This window comes from Danio rerio, chromosome 9, assembly GCF_052040795.2.
Source record: "Danio rerio strain M-AB ecotype USA chromosome 9, GRCz13ab, whole genome shotgun sequence".
Lineage (NCBI taxonomy): Eukaryota > Metazoa > Chordata > Actinopteri > Cypriniformes > Danionidae > Danio > Danio rerio.
This window is the reverse complement of record NC_141029.1, coordinates 33,944,566-33,963,952: the sequence shown is the minus strand read 5'-3', so window position 1 is coordinate 33,963,952 and position 19,387 is coordinate 33,944,566. Positions and strand designations below refer to the sequence as shown.

The 19,387-nt window shown below is 36.9% G+C and overlaps 1 protein-coding gene across 17 annotated transcripts in view; it reads right to left on the bottom strand.

Moving 5' to 3' along the window:
* The window catches only part of pikfyve (phosphoinositide kinase, FYVE finger containing), a 30,516-nt gene that overhangs the window by 5,395 nt on the left and 5,734 nt on the right, over positions 1-19,387 (bottom strand). For 3 of the 17 annotated variants that reach the window (XM_087266034.1, XM_087266040.1, NM_001127305.1), the window contains 30 exons: positions 19,214-19,323; positions 17,998-18,169; positions 16,422-16,629; positions 13,777-13,803; positions 13,530-13,613; positions 13,302-13,440; positions 13,069-13,226; positions 12,537-12,648; positions 12,176-12,323; positions 11,459-11,626; positions 9,260-9,322; positions 8,675-8,804; positions 8,214-8,394; positions 8,055-8,129; positions 7,869-7,976; positions 7,648-7,788; positions 7,390-7,516; positions 5,193-6,436; positions 4,268-4,368; positions 3,747-3,818; positions 3,364-3,535; positions 3,111-3,289; positions 2,917-3,030; positions 2,728-2,836; positions 2,420-2,574; positions 2,238-2,334; positions 1,654-1,714; positions 1,433-1,573; positions 1,216-1,336; positions 783-878 (listed from right to left, as the gene is read on the bottom strand). In XM_087266034.1, the coding sequence (XP_087122160.1) occupies positions 783-878; positions 1,216-1,336; positions 1,433-1,573; positions 1,654-1,714; positions 2,238-2,334; positions 2,420-2,574; positions 2,728-2,836; positions 2,917-3,030; positions 3,111-3,289; positions 3,364-3,535; positions 3,747-3,818; positions 4,268-4,368; positions 5,193-6,436; positions 7,390-7,516; positions 7,648-7,788; positions 7,869-7,976; positions 8,055-8,129; positions 8,214-8,394; positions 8,675-8,804; positions 9,260-9,322; positions 11,459-11,626; positions 12,176-12,323; positions 12,537-12,648; positions 13,069-13,226; positions 13,302-13,440; positions 13,530-13,613; positions 13,777-13,803; positions 16,422-16,629; positions 17,998-18,169; positions 19,214-19,323 (4,813 nt within the window). Of the gene's footprint in view, positions 1-782; positions 879-1,215; positions 1,337-1,432; positions 1,574-1,653; positions 1,715-2,237; positions 2,335-2,419; positions 2,575-2,727; positions 2,837-2,916; positions 3,031-3,110; positions 3,290-3,363; positions 3,536-3,746; positions 3,819-4,267; positions 4,369-5,192; positions 6,437-7,389; positions 7,517-7,647; positions 7,789-7,868; positions 7,977-8,054; positions 8,130-8,213; positions 8,395-8,674; positions 8,805-9,259; positions 9,323-11,407; positions 11,627-12,175; positions 12,324-12,536; positions 12,649-13,068; positions 13,227-13,301; positions 13,441-13,529; positions 13,614-13,776; positions 13,804-16,421; positions 16,630-17,997; positions 18,170-19,213; positions 19,324-19,387 lie in introns of all 17 variants that reach the window. The other 14 variants (XM_087266029.1, XM_087266032.1, XM_087266030.1 and 11 more) reach the window with 7 other exon arrangements.

Genomic DNA, 19,387 nt, shown 5'->3' with positions numbered 1-19,387 from the left:
TATTACAATTTTGAGTTCAAGACAATTTAATAGCTATGAAGCTAAAATGAACAAATCATTTCTTTGATAACTGGAAAATTATATTTGAACCTATAAGTTTACAATATACTGGTGCCCAGTTTTTAGGCTTTATTGGTGATAATGGTCAGGAATGTTAGATCATTTTTGCTTTTTTAGCATATAACTAGCCAGGCAGTAATGTGTGAATTGTGAAGTGGGCTGAATAAAAAAAAATTTGTCAGTATTTTTTAGTAAGTAAGTACTTTTTTTTGCTTTTATTCTTTCCATAATAAAAGTATATATTTGTAGAGAAACTCACGTTCTGTTGTCATTCATATTTTAATAAACTATAGAGGTAGAACTGTCTGAGATATCAACAAAAGCTAGTGATGTATCAAAGTTTGAATTTAAAAAATCTTGAATGGTTATAAATCTTTAGAATCATTTAAATAATTTATAAAAATAATTAGTTTGAATGATGTTAATGATATGATGTATTTCCATGCGAAAGTATAAATCAGCCTTAATAGTGCCTGACTTATTTAAAACCTTAATATTGTAGAGAAGTCTGTTTCCTGAAATCAATTGTCTCAATGAATTGAAAACTTAACTAAATCTACTTTGCAAAATCACCTGTTTAGTTTAGAAAAAAACACCCAAAAATACAAAAAACAAACAAACAAACAAACAAACAAAACAAAGCTAAACTAAATAATTGGTTTAAACAGATTAAGAGCATATTTCATAATTTATAAACATTTAAACATAAGAAAATGCTATACCTGAGTGCAAAGGCAATTATGGAGCTGGGCTCTCTCTCACACACGGCTATAGGAACTCTCTCATGCTCATACATCAGATAGTGCTTGTCTGGGTCACTAACACAACAAGAAGAGAAAAAAAGGAAAGACCTTGATTAGTTCCAAACCCAAAGTCCACTTCTTTCATCCACATTTATCATCTGGAGTGTCTGTGTACGTCTGCACATCTTGTCTGCATACATCTCAAAGTAGCACAGCAAATGCAGAGACAAAACTAGTCCACAATATACTACTGTTCATGTGTTAAACTCGCTCATATATGGCTAAATATATATAATGTAAGCTCACACAGCTGTGTGTAAAAAACTATGAAATGTGGTAAAAGAAGTGTACCCAGGCCTTGACAAAGAAAACGAATGGATTTCTCTTTAGTACCCATTATATCATTACTTACAAAGGAAAAGGGATGGGATTGTAGCTGTTTCCAGGTAACAGGTTGGCCAGGATTGTTTTCATGGTGGACTTTTCCTTTACCTGACTATCATTGGAACCAAGCAAGTGTCCATCAAACATGTCTAAACAGAAAAAAGAAGTATAGAGATAAAGAGGGAGGTCATGTTGCATCACTATTTATGATTTCAAGCATAAGAAAGAGTTCAAAGGAAAGTCACCCTCTGGATTGCTAACAGAGTCCTGATCAGGGAAAGATGGTCCGCTTGTAATGACATCTGAAGGTTGTTCAGCTGGAGATGGTAACTGTAGTAACGACGAGGACCCTGAACTTGATGGAAATGTATTGAGATGACGGTCCTCTGTGAGAAAAGGCTGTAAGTCTATTGTGTGGAACAATCAAGTCCAGCTATTTCAATATTAAAATTGTCTGTGAACTCACCTTTGTCTCCATTTGGGACCACTGGGGAAGGGTTACGAGGAGAAGACTCCAAAGCACTAGTCTAAAAGTAGAAACCATAAAATATGTGTAGTAAGGTTTTTTATGAATCACTCCTTGAAACCCACTGCAGGCAGATCAGGATAGGGCAACTAATGCTCCAATAACAAGTTAATCTGGTCTTCAGTATCTACATTTGTGCGTTTATTTTTATTGCAGGTGAGGACTTTAGAGATGGGACACATACTAGGCTACAATTCATCATTTATACATTCATTTAATTTTCTTCAGCTTAGTCCCTTATTTATCAGGGGTCACCACAGTGCAATGAACCGCCAACTATTCCGGCATACGTTTTACGCGACGGATACCCTTCCAGCCATAAAACAGTACTGGGAAACACCCATACACTGTCTCACTCACACACACATTCATACACAATGGCCAGTTAATTCATGCACTAGTCGGCCAGAACTCGAACAAGCAACCTTCTAGTTGTCAGTGCTAACCATTGAGCCACCGTGCTGCCCAAGTTAAAAAATACTAAACTTAATAATTACTTAATGAAACTTAATGAAATTACTGACCTTGCTCTCATCTGTTGTAGGTTGTCTGTGTCTGCCTGGGCTAGGAGGAACAGATAGACGTTTTCTGCCTTTCTCTTGCTGGAACAGTTCTTGAAGTCTGAAGATGATAATAAATCAGTTCTGCTGTTATGAGACTGCCTCAACTGCCTTCATTCCTATAGCTGTATGAATCCAGTTCTCACCTGTTGTTCCAGGACTGCAGGGTTTCACACAAGCCCTGTTTTTTGACCACCACTGACTCCAGAACAGCCTGTAGTTGTTGTGAAGAGTCAATCACACTCGTCTGCAGACGCACTTGTAACTTCTCTATCCAGCCCCGAAGCTCTGATTCCTCCATCTGAGATGAAAAAATATAAGTTTTAAGTAACTGGAAATTGGATATTGCTTTGGATTAAATAGTTTTTGCACAGGTGAATAAAGAAAATAAAAGAAAATTATTATTTTCTTTTTATTTTATTATTATTATTATTATTTATATAAAGAAAATTACATCTTTCTGTGCAAACATGTCCTCCATTTTTTCCTCTCTGGTCTTGCTGAATGTGTCCGTTTTTAAGGAGGTAAGACGGTCATCTATAGCCAGGTACACCTGAGCCACCCTACAAAACAATAGACAATTAATTAATTCAGCTGGCATCTGGTGGAACTAGATGAGAGAATATGCAGCAGGATATTTTACTTCTGGGAGAAGTCTTTGAGATCCTGCTGCAAGCTGGATTTCGATGGACCTTGGTTCCTGATGATGATCTTCGGGGGAGGCAGACAGATCTCTAACAGCCTCACTGGAATGTAGCTACAGATGACAGAAGATCAGGAATACATTCAGAGTACATCCTGCATATTCACACAAATTATATTTATATAGATGCAGACCTGAAGGATGCCACCATCTGGTTGTAAGAGAAGTACTGGTGATAATCTTTATGGATAGAGTGGCCACAAGGCTCAGCGTTAGCCCGACGGGTGTACTGATGACCATAGAAACGAAGCTCAAGGTACTTGGCGAAGGACATGGACCAAGAGTCATTAGACAAAGGGACCACAGGAGTCACCTAAAACGAAACGGGTATCACATAAGTCATACAGTTTTTTATTTTTGGTCGGTTTCCAATCCAAACGTTTTTACCTGTTTGCAGATGCGACACCATGAGTAGTTGAGGATTGTGTGCTGATATCCAGGAACAGGCGAGTCCAGCTCTTTCAGTACAATCTGGACGCAGCCTTTACCGTGCACAAAGCGCCGGATGTGGTGAACCATGGGGGTCTCACAGTACATGCTGGGGCACTGGTAAGATGGTCTAAAATTCCACATATACAAATATAAATAAAACCTGATTGAATGACATAAATTCTGATGACAACTCAAGAGCTAATTGCTGTGGTATCAGATAATATCAAGAGTTGACTTATACCAAATATGAACATTTAGTATAGTTAACCCTAGACTTTATGCACATTTTCTTGGAAAAGGGAAACTATCTCAATGTCTAAATTGGTATAATACATCACCTAAAACAGTATCTCTCCAGAAACACACCAAGAGTCAAGTCATTCTTTCCATAAAACTCCATTGTAACAATCCTGTGAATAAACATAGCAAATAATAATAATCATATTCATAAAAATGAGCTTTTCGTTTTCATATTTAGGATATAGTCATAAGTATCAATCTGTCATGTTAATTAAATAGGTAAGACTTTATTTTAATGGTCCCTATTGCACATTTTGTTGACTAAAAGTTTAATTGTAACTACATGCCACTTCTCATTTGAGTATTAGTTGACTGTCTGCTTAGAATCTGCTCATACTGCTCCTTCAACAGACATTTGACTGACTAAAAGAAACTGTGCAAGTACATGTCAACATACACTGACCCTTACCCAAACCTAACAGTCTACTTAAAATCTAATGAGAATTAATTGGCATGTAGATGCAATGTAACTTAAATTCAACAAAAAGCATTAAAGGAACCATCAAAATAAAGTTATACCATTAAATATGATGGTCATGCAAATGTAATGGGACTTTACCAGGGACTGACGCAGGGGTTTGGGGCATTATTAGACTGTGCTGAAGAGCTACTGAACAGAACACAGAGCCTCTGATGGTTGATTGGATTTAAACAGTCCAACTGAAACATAAAAACAATTAGTTTTAGCAAAAAATCATGTCAATAAACACATGGTAAACTTTACATGCAACTTTGTTAAAGAATGATATTTGCAGCCCATGTTTAATATTTAATGACAAAAGTAAACCATAGAAAGAGTTCTACACTGGATGATTTTAGGTCATGTTGTGTATATTAATAATAAACAGTCCTCACGCTGATCAGAATGTAAGTAGGCAAGGCAAAGCAAATTTGTTTATATAACACATTTCTTACACAATGGTAATTTAAAGTCCTTTACACAAACATTACTAACTAAGACAAGAAAATAAAATGATTAAAAGAATTAAAAATGACTAAAACAGGTCAAAACAGATTAAAATGTGTTAAAACAGGTTATTAATGAATTAAATAAAAAAGAAAGACATAATAGTGCGATCTGTCAGACGTAGCACAGTGCTCATTCAGTAAAGGCACAGCTAAACAGATGTGCTTTCTGTCTTGATTTGAACATGCCTAATGTTGGAGCACATCTGATCATTTCTGGAAGCTGATCCTAGCAGCAGGGGGCGTAGTAGCTGAAGGCAGATTTACCCTGCTTTGAATGAACTCTTGGAATTTCTAATTTACTCTGATGGTATCTCACCCAAAGATCTAAGTGATCTGTTAGGTTTGTATTCAGTGAGCATATCTGTAATGTATTAAGGCCATTTAGTGATTTATAGACAAGTAGTACTATACTCTAAAATCTATTCTGAATGTAACTAGGAGCCAGTTTAAAGACCTGATGACAAATGGGATGTGCAAGTCACAAATAAGCATACTAGCACAGATGAAAGCCTCACCTTAGTAGACCAGGTCATGTCAATCACTCCTGCACCTTTATCTTCTTCACTATCTGCCTTTATTGGCGCCTTTGGGGGAGGGGCTTCACGAAATTGTGTTCCCTCTCTTTGCCGGATACGTCCTCCTTGGGCACGGTAGTCCGCTAACATGCGTGCCAGCTGCTGACTGCTGCCTACCTGTTCTGCTATTCGGGCACTAGTGAGTTTGTGACAGGGCAAGATCTGAATGGCTCTCTGGTGTGAAACGGAACCATTGGTCAGGCTACCAGAACCTGGGCTGGACTCTTTCAGCAGCTGCCTCTTGCGGCGTCCATCCAGTTCTTTTGAATCCTTGTTCAGCAGAGGTGAAAGGTAAACCTGTTCAGGGAAATAATCCCGGCTAGGACACCGCAGTCCAGCTGGGGTAAGCAAGAAAGGCTCTCGAAAGGTAATAAAGGGTGAAATGCACAGGATGATGTCTTTTAGCTCCTGTTTGAATAAAGCAGAGATGGATTTGAGGCGGTCATCTGAAGAAGCTACATGCTCTGTCACAAACAGGCCTGTGTCGTCCTGTAAGGGGTCTCTAAAGAGCCGAGTTGGGGGAAGGGAGGTCTCAGAGCTTGTGCTGTCCTGATGGACCAGAGTCGACTCCAGATATTTGTTCTTCTCCCCTTCACCTGACCCCTTGACCACTTCCTGTGACATTTCTTTTACGTCTGATATCAGGAAAGGTGGTGTCACCGGCTGAGGAAAGGTGGAAGAGAAGGAGGAAAGTGGCGTGGAGGTCTTTATATTTTCTTCCTCCCCTCCAGAGAAGGAGGTAATTGAAGCATTTTTATTTATTCTGGGGCTTTCTCCATCTTTATGAGAAGATTCAGAGGTGGAAGGCTCTCGACTGTGGGCTTTGATAGTCCCTGTAAATCCTGTCTCAAAGTCATCTCCTGGAACAAGTGTGAGATTGTCATCTCCCAGTGTAGACTCATCATTGTCTTGGCTTTCCCGTTCCCCACTAGTTTCATCCTCTTCCCGTAAAGTGGTGCTTTCCAGCAGACATGGGAAAGAAGAACTCTCAGCCAGACTGGGAGGCATAGCGAACTCATCCATGAGGAAAGAGATCTCTAGCTGCGAGTGGTATGCCACACACACCATAAAAATGATGATCTCTTTTACCCGTGCCAGCTCATACTCTGAGGCTCCGCGGAGCTTAATAGTGCAGCCCAGCTGAGGAGGACAGCCCTCAAAAAACATCAGGGTTTTCACTTCACCTGTTAACAGATCAATGACAAACGAAAAGTTATAAATAAAGCTAATATGATGGAAATCCTATCAGTTCTGTAATAGCATAACTCCCCTTAAAGGGACAGTTCACTTAAAAATCAAAAAATGACATTCAATTGCTCTGAATGTAGGTAACTGTTTTCCAGTAGAACATTAAACAGAATTTTAGCTGTGGTCCATAGGGATTAAAAAAATGCAAGTCTTAAGCAGGTCACATACCGCATGCGCCCCTCGGCGCTGTGACACGGCGCGCACATGACATTTGGAAGTATCGCACATCAGACGCACACATTCGAATGTTATTATTTATGAAACGATTCAAATGGCGATCTGTGGCGCAGCAAAAAATATGAACAGTGTCCTGAGTCATGGCTGGGACTGCTGCCGACTTGCGGCGCCGGTGTGTGTGTACCCTGGTAGACACCTATGTTTAGAATTATAAAATGCATGGCGCTGTGTGGCGCATCTGGTGTGCGACCCCCTTTAGGCAGAGTAGGCAGAGGTTTTTGATTTTTTACCAACTTAATGTATGATCAGAAACCATGGGTATAGTTTTTTGTTTGCCTGTAGATTTTTTGTTTAAGTCTCAAAATGCCAGTAGCATTTGCAGTAGTTGCATTTTATAAATCAATATGTTTTCAGATATTATACTCCATCTGGGTGAACTTTGTCTTTAAGAACTGAATTTAGCCATCGTAACATCAATGTACAGTGGGAAGAAAATAGATATTAATAATCAGGTCACCTAAAAGAGTATAATTATTAAATTAAATGATTAGTCTTTCGTGTTAAATGAAAGAAATGTGCATGTAAAAATACCTTTAAAAGCATGCACAATGACTAGAACTCACTAATAGCATCCCTAAATTGCACAGCATTTTAGAAAAATGTAAAAAATGTTTTTGTAAATTGGTACCATAGATACGAAATAAAGACTCACTATTTGGTAGCTGGAAGGAGTGCAAGTAAAACTTGTGGCAGGTACCCAGACGAGGTTTTGTAAGAAGCTGATCCATTGAAATGACTAAATCTCCCTGAGTCATTCGACTCACACGGTCCAGTACTTGCTGTGGTGATTAAAGAGAGATTTTTCTTGAGGCATTCATATGGCCAGAATAACACTTAACAACTCTTGACTACATCACTATCATTGTTCAAATATGTGGAGAATGCTTTCAAATAGTGAAACGCTACTTACAGGTTTGACATTAATCACAATGGCAATGCCGTGCTCTAGTAGCATGTCCTGAGCAATTCGCGATACAGTCTTCTCCACCAGGACTAAGTTTGGTCGGACATCAACAATCCTCTGAACATAGTTCTTAAGAAACTCACGCTCCTGAAAACAGCAAATTGTAAATGAAACTATTTCTTAGATTGTAAAAATTACAAACATGTAAACATTAGTTAGGAAGTTACCTGTAAAACAATTGGGTCAATGCAGGTGAACTTGGTCTCCTCTCTATATAGATACTCAATGGAGCATTTGAGAAGAAGGATCTTGGGGTTTTTGATGTAAGAGTTCATCTAATGAGAAAGTCCCAGCACAATTAGCACAAATATACCATGACCTCCTTTGTGGAATAATGTTCAATCAATACAAACCTTTTTGTGTGCGATATTCTTTGTGCAAACAAAACCATTCACTACAGCAGAGTCAAACTTCTTTCCTCCTGGAATCTACAAAACAGCACACGTTCCAAGATATAATAAATGTTTCTACTAAACTCGATTCATCAGTTTTTCTTCCATTGCTGTCTTTACCTTCTTGATGTGGACAAACTGACGGATGTCCATATCATCGTCACAGCTGCGCACATCCGGTCGCACCGTCTGCACCACCTGCCTCACCACAGGTACGATGATGTCACGCCACGACAGAGACAGTGATTCACTGTACAGCAGTTGCTGCAGCAGCGCCATCATGTGGCTGTGATTTGCTGACCTGAGGAGGAAGCATTAATCATCATGTCGTACTGAAATCCCCTGAAATCATTTACACCTACCTTATATGTAATGCTTTCATAATCATACTTTAACACTAGATAATATTTAGAGTATTTCACATGTTTATAAAAGTATACCAATTAACTTATTATAGGCAGTCATGTAATTCAAATACTGATATCATCCCTGAATTGTTCTACAACAATTTCTTTGTTGCTTCTAACTGTAAATGAATAGAAGTAAGCAAGCTAAAGCAAGTTATTCATTAAAAGTCTTACAGCAACCGCTCCATCGCTTTCTTTTCCCCATTCTCTTCCCGCAGCTGATCCAGAGAGCTGTGATGCCAGCCGAGAGGAGTGAAGAGCATCTCTTTAGCTTTCTCCTCAACCCTCCGGTTGAACAAAGACTCTACAACGAAAAAGTCATCAGCATAGGTACAGTAAGACAATAGTTCATATACACTGTTTATGAAAGATAATGATACCAAGAATGTATTAAATTACAAGAAAACTACAGAAGAGGTTTCTGATTAAAACGTACAACAATACTTCTACATAATGCTTCTGTGCAGGTCTTAAGCCTACTAAGCAGTCAATTTATGAATATAAATAGGTGGAGTTTCATCTCATGCTTTCTGTTGCACTTCCATAATACATGCAGGGAATGTTTGAAAGACTTCATGATCAAATGGCTCCCACAACACCTCAAGCTTTAATTAACATATTCCTATTATTCTTCACAATCGTTTACCTTTAGGTTTTTTTTAACAATTCTACATTTGTGTTTACACTTAACATATTCAGATTTATGCTCGCAATTTAAAAACAAATATTTTAACAAACTATAATAAAGCGTGAACTTACCTTTGATGAATGCATCACTGATGGATATATGCTGACCTCCATCTTCGGAGAGCAAGACTTCCACTGATGTGGACAGAGAGAGTGCATGTGAGACAGGACAGTCATGTGCAGACATCGAAAGAAAATGGACGTTATGAATTCAGCAGAGTAAATGTTGCCAAAAAGCCATGCCACAGTCTAACTATATGAAAATGAGTTCAATATTATTTTAAGGAAGTGGAAGTCAAGGGCTACTGCTTTGTAACTGAGGAACGTGTGTGACGTAGCCACAAGCCATGCTTTAGAGGTAGTATGACAAACTGGAAATGTATTAATATGAAATGATGGGGGGGTAAATCATGTGAGGCTGAGTAGGAATAAATTAGACATGCTGGACTGCATGCTATAGTTGGAGCTGTTACTTCAATTGTTAATAATATTTTTGGACTGTTATTGAGTGGTGAGTCTCAAATCAGCAAGACAATGGCTCTGTTTCAAACCCTAGTGAGCTTCCTAACAAGGCAGAGTTTAAACACCAGCACCAGCATGCACATGATGTAAAGCCTGCTCTAAAAATAAGGTAGTGAAATTATGCAAAGTCTACTAAGATGCCTCAAATTTAAGGCAAATGGTGTATGCTTTTTTATTTAGCACCTTTTTAGAATTTAAGTGAAACCAAAATGTGTTAAATGGGAAAACAATTGTCCTTTCATCTCGGGGTGTTCATGTGTCTATGCATTATCCAGTAAGATGGATTAATAGGTTTTCCCTGACGGTCATCATTGGCATTTTGCCTAGTAAATTATGTACTGTACTCTCAGTAATGTATAATACAGTTACAGCAGCAATTAAGGTGTCATCTGAAAGGCATTTTTGCAATACTTAAAAATTACACAATATTTTAAAATGAATAGTCAGGCTTTGGTTCTCAACTGTGATAACTAACAATTGTGCACAGTCAAATATTAAGACACCAAGGCTTTTCATGCAAAACCTCTCCCTTTTTGAATTGTAATACCGCCCAGTTCATTGGGAGTTTTTGCCTATATCAAACTGGTCCAGAATTTACAAACAAAATCTCCTTATTCAGACAATGGCATATATGCACACAGCAGCCAGCCAGTCCCAGGGCTCTCCATTATAAAATCACCAGGTTTATGGTCTGATTTCTTTAAAAATCAGTGATCTTCACTTCCTGGTAGATATACAATATAAAGTTTTCCCCGCAATGTCTTTAAAACATGACAATTTATTTTACCCCATTATTTTCAATGGAGCTTTCAGACACAATGAATGCTTCATTGTGAATGCTTAAGCAGGGTTTCTGCAGGTTTCTCTGGTTCAAATTTAAAACTTTTAAAGATCATTATGAATTAAATGTTAGACTTTTACAGAGCTAAATATTAAGGATTTTTTTTGAATGGGCTGGTTACTTTTGTAAATAGTATTTGTATTAATGGAAGATCATGTAAAGTCATGTCTTTCTTTAGTTTTCTTTCTCTGATTATGGAATTTGCTGTAAAATGTTTAACAGCTGTTGTGATTTGTATATCTTTGCAATAAAATAGTTTTAAGATGGATTATCTGTGATTAGATTTCAGCCCGATAGGGTAGCTTTATCTGGACTTTGGAAAATTAAGACCTGTTTAAAATTATTTAAGACCTACAACCCAATATTTTTGGGAATTTAAGACTTTTTAAGGCCTAAAATTTTGTTTTTTAAATTTACAACATTTTAGGAATTTTTAAGACCTTGCTGATAATATTTAACTGATTGCATTGTAATGACATTACAACATCGATATTGTAAAAGAAACGTTATGAAATTGAAAATAATTACATTAAGCTTTCACTGGAAGTTTGTCATTAGCTGAAAAACACTAGCTGTGCATATATCCCATTGCTCTTGTTGTAGTCCAGATTCGAGCATGACTGCCTTATTTAGGTATGCCTAAACAAACTGAACTTAAAAACAACAAAAAAATCACAGTGTTACAAAAATGTGTGAAAACAACCTATGCCCCCAGTGACAATTCTTTGCTGTTTGGATTTACTCTTACAACGTAGCTGCCTATGTAGGGTTTGGAACAGAGCCAGTGAGTTAGTGCTGCTTTTGAAGCAGATAGAGGCAAACCAAGATGGCCAATGGGCCTCTCCGCCTCTCCTCACTTGGTGCATGGATGTCGGTTTCTGGGGTGAACGGGTCATGGGGCTCCATACTTTTTTGCTCAGCTGGGTAGGGAGGCACATGGGGGTACTTGGCCTGCTTCTTAATGTGGAAATTGACGTTGTCCTGCTCCATGTTTAGACTGATGGAGGCGGCCGAGTCACTGTCTACTGCAGAGTGGAAACTGCTGACAGATGTTCTTTTGCTGGGGCTGGACGAGCCTGGAAAGTTGAGAGAATAGAGACAAGTTAGTAAGGGTATGACAAACTGACTGCCACAGAATGTTCACAGTCATGGGTAGGCCAACATGGAATCTGTGCGCGCAGAAATCTGCAGATTTCTAGCCCTTCATTAAGTTTTTAATTTACTTATGGAAAGTGTGTAAATTGATATTTATTCAGTTTTTAAATTATTTTCAGTAATATTATCGACTAATATGAACATGTTCATATGATTTATTTACAATACAGTTTGTAAAGTAATATTTTCAGTCTTGTAGTAGATAGAGAGACTTGCTTTGTTTGTCAAATAAGTGGATCTAATTGGATTTGCATTGTAAACATTAAATAAGTTTAAAAATTATTATTATTTTTTAATTATAATTATAATTATTATATTAATTTTATAATTAATATACTAGGTTTTTAGTTATGATACTCCCAAAAATCATTCTACATAAATATGCAGTTTTTTTTTTTAAACAAAATTCTGCGCAGAAATAGCAAAAAATGTCAGCAGATTCTTTCTGGTCCTAGTCATAGGATGCTTACTTGGTGTGACATAGTCATTTTCATCTGCTAGCTGCTCGGTGTCACTGTCATCAAACTTGATGTCTTTAAACCATGACGGTTCAGAGTGTCCCTCCAGGGAATTAACACTGTCACTGTCTGGAGAAGGAGTTTCGGAGAACTCTGTGCTCTAAAAGTCAACAAACACATGATGGTGACTGCTGAAATACTGTTTTATTCATATAGTGCTTATATAGACATACTAGCATTATAAAAGTGGTGATTTTCAGATAGCATGTTACTCAATAAGTACTGCTAGATTAAAGTCATACAACTAAACAATAGATTTGACATAACAACAACGGGTGCATATTCAAACAACCCATGGAATATTTATTCTCACCTGAAGGGGGCGATAAAGGGCGTACTCATCACGGAAGATCTGATCATGATGGGTTACACAGTCAAGCCAGCGGCCATCTACCAAAGCCTGTCCTATAGCTATGGCTTGAGCCCTGTATCATAATAACAAAATAAACAATACACAAAAAAGCTGTAAATGCTGTAAAATTTATATTTCAATATCTGACCACACTTGAAGTTCATTTATTCATTGATTTTCTTTTCGGCCTAGTCTCTTTATTAATCTGGGATCGCCACTGCGGAATGAACCACCAATTTATCCAGCAAATGTTATTATGCAGCGGATGCCCATCCTGCTGCAACCCAGCACTGGGAAACACCCATACAATCCTGCATTCACACACATACACTAATGTCAATTTAGCGTATTCAATTCACCTATAGCACATGTCTTTAGTCTGTGGGGAAAATCGGAGCATCCGGAGGAAACCCACGCGAACATGGGGAGAAACTGCCACTTGAAGTTGTAATAAACAAAAAAGCCTCTTGAAACCAATTTCGGTTGTTCCTACCTAGTGGAAATAGTGCCATTTCTTAAAAGCCAGTTGACCAACTCTTTACCCACAATGCAGTTGGGGTAAGTGCGCAGCCAGTACCGATGGTCCTGGAACTCCATCCCAGTAGTGTTGTGGCAAATCTTCTTCCATATATCTTTAAGTTGAAAAGAATCCTGCAAAATAATCAGCTATTATACATTACAATTCAAAAATCAGGGAAGCGTTTGAAAAGAGCAAACATTTCATACTAGAAGGATCTTTCGCTCTTCTTCGCTGTGGTCGGTCTTGGGTAGAGCTCGGCTGTTCTGTGGACTAACCGAACTCTCATAGGCAGGAACCATGGATGAGCCGGAACGGTCCAAAGACAAATTGGTCACACTAGCTGACCTTAATAGAAAAAAATGCAATGGATTGTATTTATAGGCTATAAATAGAAGAATAAGCAAAAAAAGAAATGGAAAATATAACATAATCACCTCTTCCTGGCAGGTGACTTTCCAATATCCTCTTGGACCACTGTCAGTCTGGAATTGAGACCGCTGTTCTGAGATTCCTGATGACTAGCAGATCACAAACAAATATCCTCAGCAACGGCTTAATCATTTCCCCTCAAAAAGCTCCAGCTAAAATGCTCACACTCAAGCATGAAACAGCCACACTCAAGAACAGCAGCATGTCTTCACTAGGAGGTCATGCAAAACAAAAAGTAACACTAAAACTCACTTCTTCCTCATCCCAATGGAATTTTTTCTATGCGTGGAGAGAGAAAGAAGAAAAGATGAACATTGAGACAGATCCACAACACATGAGAAGAAAGAGCCAGCTGACTGAGTAAAAGCAAGCAGAAGGAGTTAAAGTTAATTGCATCATAATAGTCCTGTGACTAGGTTTTATTTCTTTACTGTAATTTGTTGTCAGACGGAAATTCCCTCATGAATGCAACAAAAAAATAAAAGGAATGATGTACCATTAGATCAAAAAGCGTTCAGAGAGGGGAAGTAACATGATCCATAAAGATTAAACATTGACTACAGCAAAAGCTACACTGCATTAGAGTAAGATATTGCTATGATACAGAACATCATTAAGGGATAGTTCCTTCATATATAGTGCAAATTCATCATCATTTACTCACCCTCCACTTGTCACAAACCTGTTTGATTATCATTTATCTGCTAAACACAAAATATGATATTTTGAAAAATGCTGGATGCCTGTAACCATTGATGTCCATTTGTTTTTACTACTATGGAACTCAATGGTTTTAGGTTTCTAAACGTTTTCAGAACATCATGATTTGTATTCAACAAAAAACCCATAAAGGTTTAGAACCACTTGAGATTGCGGAAATTTTTATGGGGTATATGTAGGTATGGGGTGGTATATGATATGTATATGAACGATATGATATCCTAGGATGTAAATATCATGGTTTCACGGTATTGTGATTACTGTTATAAAATATATTCTTTTTAAATGTTTGATTAAAAAACAAGAACTTTTTTCTGCTTTGAATTTCAGGCTGCATCTGAAATTGTATACTTTCATACTATATAGTATGTTAAAAACAGTAGGCAAGCCGAGTAGTATGTCTGAACTCATAGAAATTGAAAAACTGTAGCCAAGAAGTACCTGGATGACCTACTACATCTAGTGAGAATTCGAAGTGCACATCCGATGAACGCTATGCTATCCCATGATGAACTGCGAGAGAATTCATGGATGAGAATGAAGCGGGTGTGTCACAGAAATCATGATAAAACGGCGGATATAATACGGCCGAGCTCCATTAATACTACTAACACGTATACTTTATAGAACATACTTTTCTATTGGTCGAGTTGTAAATTTAAATTCAAATGCAGTCCCTACTGAGCTGTAGGTGATTTTGGACGCGGCCAATATATTTTTATTTTGATAAACATTTAAAACATTTCGGAACAGTAAACATGTCAGGCTAAATAATTCATATTGATCAATGACTTCAGCTGTCAAAAAAAAATAAATCTTACACATACATTAAGAATGGGATAACAGAAAATTTTGATAGTTTTAAAACCTTGAATTTTGTAAACGGCTGTATACCTTGAAAACTGTTATTATCCCATGCCTAGGTATATGCAGATGGATAAAATATTTATATATAATATTTCATTTTTAGTCAGCCAGCTCAAGTGCTTCCAGTGAAATGTCGCACCATTACAAAAACACCACGTTTAAGATCTGTTTTTTAAAAATAAGTGATCTTCACCACCTGATTGATATACAATATAAAGTGAGTATCAGACCGGACAAAAAGCACTGCATTTAATTCCATTTTTCCATGCCATGTCTTTAAATTGGAAATGTATTTTACTCTAGTATTTTCAATGGAGTTATTGCACTAGCCTGCAGCTACTGACGGCGCTTGCGTTTAACAGCCTTTCATCCCGTTTTACGCATGAACAACTAAATGAATGCTTAAGTCTATTTAACTGATTGTATTAATTACATTACAGCATCAATAACATTTAAAATAGTCACATAAACCTTTCACCGTAAGTTTATCAATGGCTGAAAAACACTAAAAGTTAAACACTCAAAGCTGTGCACATAACCCATTTCTGTTTGAAGTAAAAACAAAGCCTCTGAACTGAAACTGAATGAACTGAGAAAAAAAGGCTCTATTTTCTTTCTTAGGATAATATAATGTATTAATTATGTCTTATGAATTTTATTACTTCGTTTACTCATCTGGATTACTGTAACTGGCATTTTTCAGTCTTCTCACTTCCATCTGCAACTAGTGAAAATGCAGCAGCTGGACTACCCTCTGGCACCCGCAAGGATGAATGCATATAGCTTGATTTACAGCTACAGCTCCACATTAGAAATCCCCTCTATTTCTGTTTTTAAGTTTGCTTTAAAGACCTATGTATTTTCTCTCGCTTTTAATAATCCTTGATCATTGATTCTATTATTGATGCTTTTATTGATTAATCTGATAGTCTTGTTTACTTTTATCCTTTATTTCTTATATTTTACTACTATGCACAGCAATTTGGTCATTTTTGGTTGTTTTTAAATAAGCTATATAAAAATAATTGTGTATTGTGTTGTATCTTATTGTATTTAGTCTAGTTTAGGACGTTTTTAAATGTCATTTGCCTCTAAGTTTAGATAAAATGCATAAGAAAAGCAGAGACTTGACTGTTGGAGGGCCATCCTCTCACAATCCTCACGTAAAAGCCATAAACAACAAGAGCAATGATTATGGTAAGAAAGCAGAGTTAATAAGTATAGAGAAACGCCATAAGGAAAAGGTAAAGTGAGCAGGAATAATGGAAAAGCCCTTTGTGCCCCGCAAATTTCTGATTTAGTGTTTTCACCTTTGCCAGGCTAGGTCCTCTTCCAGGAAGATATTGCGGCTGGCTTTGCGACCTCCTACAGGTGTGCGTGGTTCAGTGGGCTCCAGAACACAGACGGAGCAAGGCGAGTCCGACAAAGCACTTAGATCTTCTCCAATGGAGCTTGAGTCTGTTGAGTGAGCATAGCTTAATGCTATCTTACGACAGTATGTACAAGCCCTTAAATCGCCTGCAGTATGGGGAGGAAGCCAAAAGAAACAGATTTGACATGTTAGATAACATCACAGATAACAATGAGGTTCTCATTACATTCTAAAAGCAAAAATATAGCATTACAGTTTTGGAAAATACAGGTTTTGACTATTTCTTGTGGAAGTTTCTTTCTTCTGTCAAAAGAAAGAGTGAAATGATAATATCAAAAATGTTGAAAGTTTCGAAGTATGTTTAGTTAATTGTTTAAATATGATTTAACTACATATACAATTTGTAAAAAAACAATACTAATCTAAATAAATATAATAATAATTTTCCTATGATATTTACCACTCACCACCCTGAAACACTGTTTTGGACCCCATTTGAAAACCCAAGGACTAGTGTACCCTGACAAAAATCTGTGGTTAAATCTTTTGGGTATAAAACCAAAAATCTATTTAACTCAATGCTCAATTCTGAACAGTTCACTTTTACAACAAAAAATACCTTCAAAACATCTTGAAATGTTCAGAAAATTAGTCAAATTATATATAAATAAATATAAATTTTATATATTCAGCTTCTAAAGTTCAAAACAGGGCCAATGCAAGAGAGCACATTTACACCTACTGTGGAAAACTGCACTGGCTTCTCGTCAGTTTTCATATTGTTTTTAAAATTTTCATGCTTACTTGTAAGGCTTTAAAGGGTCTAACACCTCGATATTTGTCTGAGGTTTTAATCCTAAGCTTTATGCTCTTTGGATGTTGTTTTTTTAACTGTTCAGTCAACTTAGCTAAAATCGATGGATGATCTGGCCTTTTTCTCATTGGATCCTAAAGATGGAATTCTCTGCCCTCTGAGATTAGAAATGCAGAATCTCTGAGTGGTTTCAAATAGTTGCTTAAAGCTTACTTTTTTAGGGTAGTTTTGTGTGATTTTATACGTTCTTAATTATCTTTGTTTCGCTTTTATGGACTTTATCTTTAATTTATGTATTTATCTTTGTGTGTCTTTTAGCTATATACTTTTCACATTGAAAGTGCTTTGAGATGCTACTTTTAAAGGTGTTTTATAAAATAAAGTTTATTACCATTATTATTATTATTATTATTATAAAAGTACAGATTCCTTCTAAGTAGTTTAAAATCACAGATCTAGATTCTTACCTTTTTCAGAATCAAAATGGTTAGTTCACAAAATTCGAAAGTCCCACTACAACCCATTAAATCAAAAGTCAAACGGGTCAAACCACCACACTGCAAACACACGCAGCATGCTGAATGTGGTCTTACTCTTAATCTGATATAGATGCTCGTCTTCTTTTTTGATAGCCTCTTTAATGAGATGGCGATCAGAAAGAGACCCTCGCTCCCCACAGCATCACTTCAACAACACTCACCCGTGTAGCCCATGAACTTGCCAGGAATTTCCTGGTTGCAGCATCGGCTGCAGAATATTTGTCCACATAGTCGACAATGGTGACGGCGTCGGAAGGTTGTGAATTTCTCATTGCAGTCATAGCACTCCTTACACTGGCTATCTGGCATCCAGTACTGTTTCAGATCACTGTCCTAGAACAGAATGCAAAGATTTACATCTAACTATAACATAAATAACACCACTGCTGTACTCTGTAGAGGTTTCCATTCACATTGAAATAATGGCCTCTTTTGTCTATAAGCTTAGAGTCATTTATATAAAAGCAAAAAGCAATGACTAGCATGAACATGGGATTTTGTGAAATGTTTCTTATTCTATATACCATGGAGATAGATCAATGCTAATCATTAACACATAGTAATTAACTGCCTTTTTAAATTCTTATTTGAGGACCATTTTTATGATGATCACTTAAGGTTTTTACATAAGAATAATTAAAAACATACATACATATCAATAGTAATGGGTGTACCACATCCAATACTTGGAAGTAAACATTAACTCCTATGATAGGGTATTAGCTGTGCATACTAGAATATTATATGGATGCTGCTGTGACCTATGCTTTAAACAACATGGGTTATTTTGGTCTCTGTCAGATCAGGAGCAATGCATCAGTATGATTCCATAATGCATCCTCTTTTATTTTCCGGCTTTCTGAAATGGCTGTGTTAAATTGCGTCTTGTTTTAAAGTGATAGTTTACCCCAAAAATTATAATTACTCACTTTTTACTTACCCTTAAGTGGTTCCAAACCTTTATGAGTTTCTTTTTTTCAGCTGAATGCAAAATAAGGTATTTTGAAGAGAGCTGAAACCATTGACTTCCATAGTAGGAAAAACAAATACCATGGCATTTAATGTTTACAACATTTTTTATATCTTTTTTTTAGAAAGAAACTCAAAGGTTTAAAGTGAGTAATTGTAAGGCAGAATTTTCATTTTAGGGTGAACCTTCCCTTTAAAAGCAATTCGACAGTAAAATAAATCAAACAAACAAAAGTCTAAGCTGTTTATGAATTAAGAAGGAAGTTTTGAGTTCTGAAACTTTGAAGAAGTTTTTAAGGACAATGACCTCTTATATAATCAAGAAATCAATGAAATTTGATTTCTCAATTCATGAGCAAGTTTGCAATCTGTGGTGATATTCCAAATGAGTTGACAGAAAATCAATACCTGACTTTTCCCTTCCATGATCTCTTTGAGCCTCTTGAGAGCTGTGCGAAGCTGGACAGCTGTTCTGGGATCGTGGCTGCCCAGAGGAGCTTCTGATTTCCGTCTACCCTCTATAAGCACAAGGAAAAGTACAAAATAAGATGTTAAGCCTATATTTTAAACCACAATATGCAG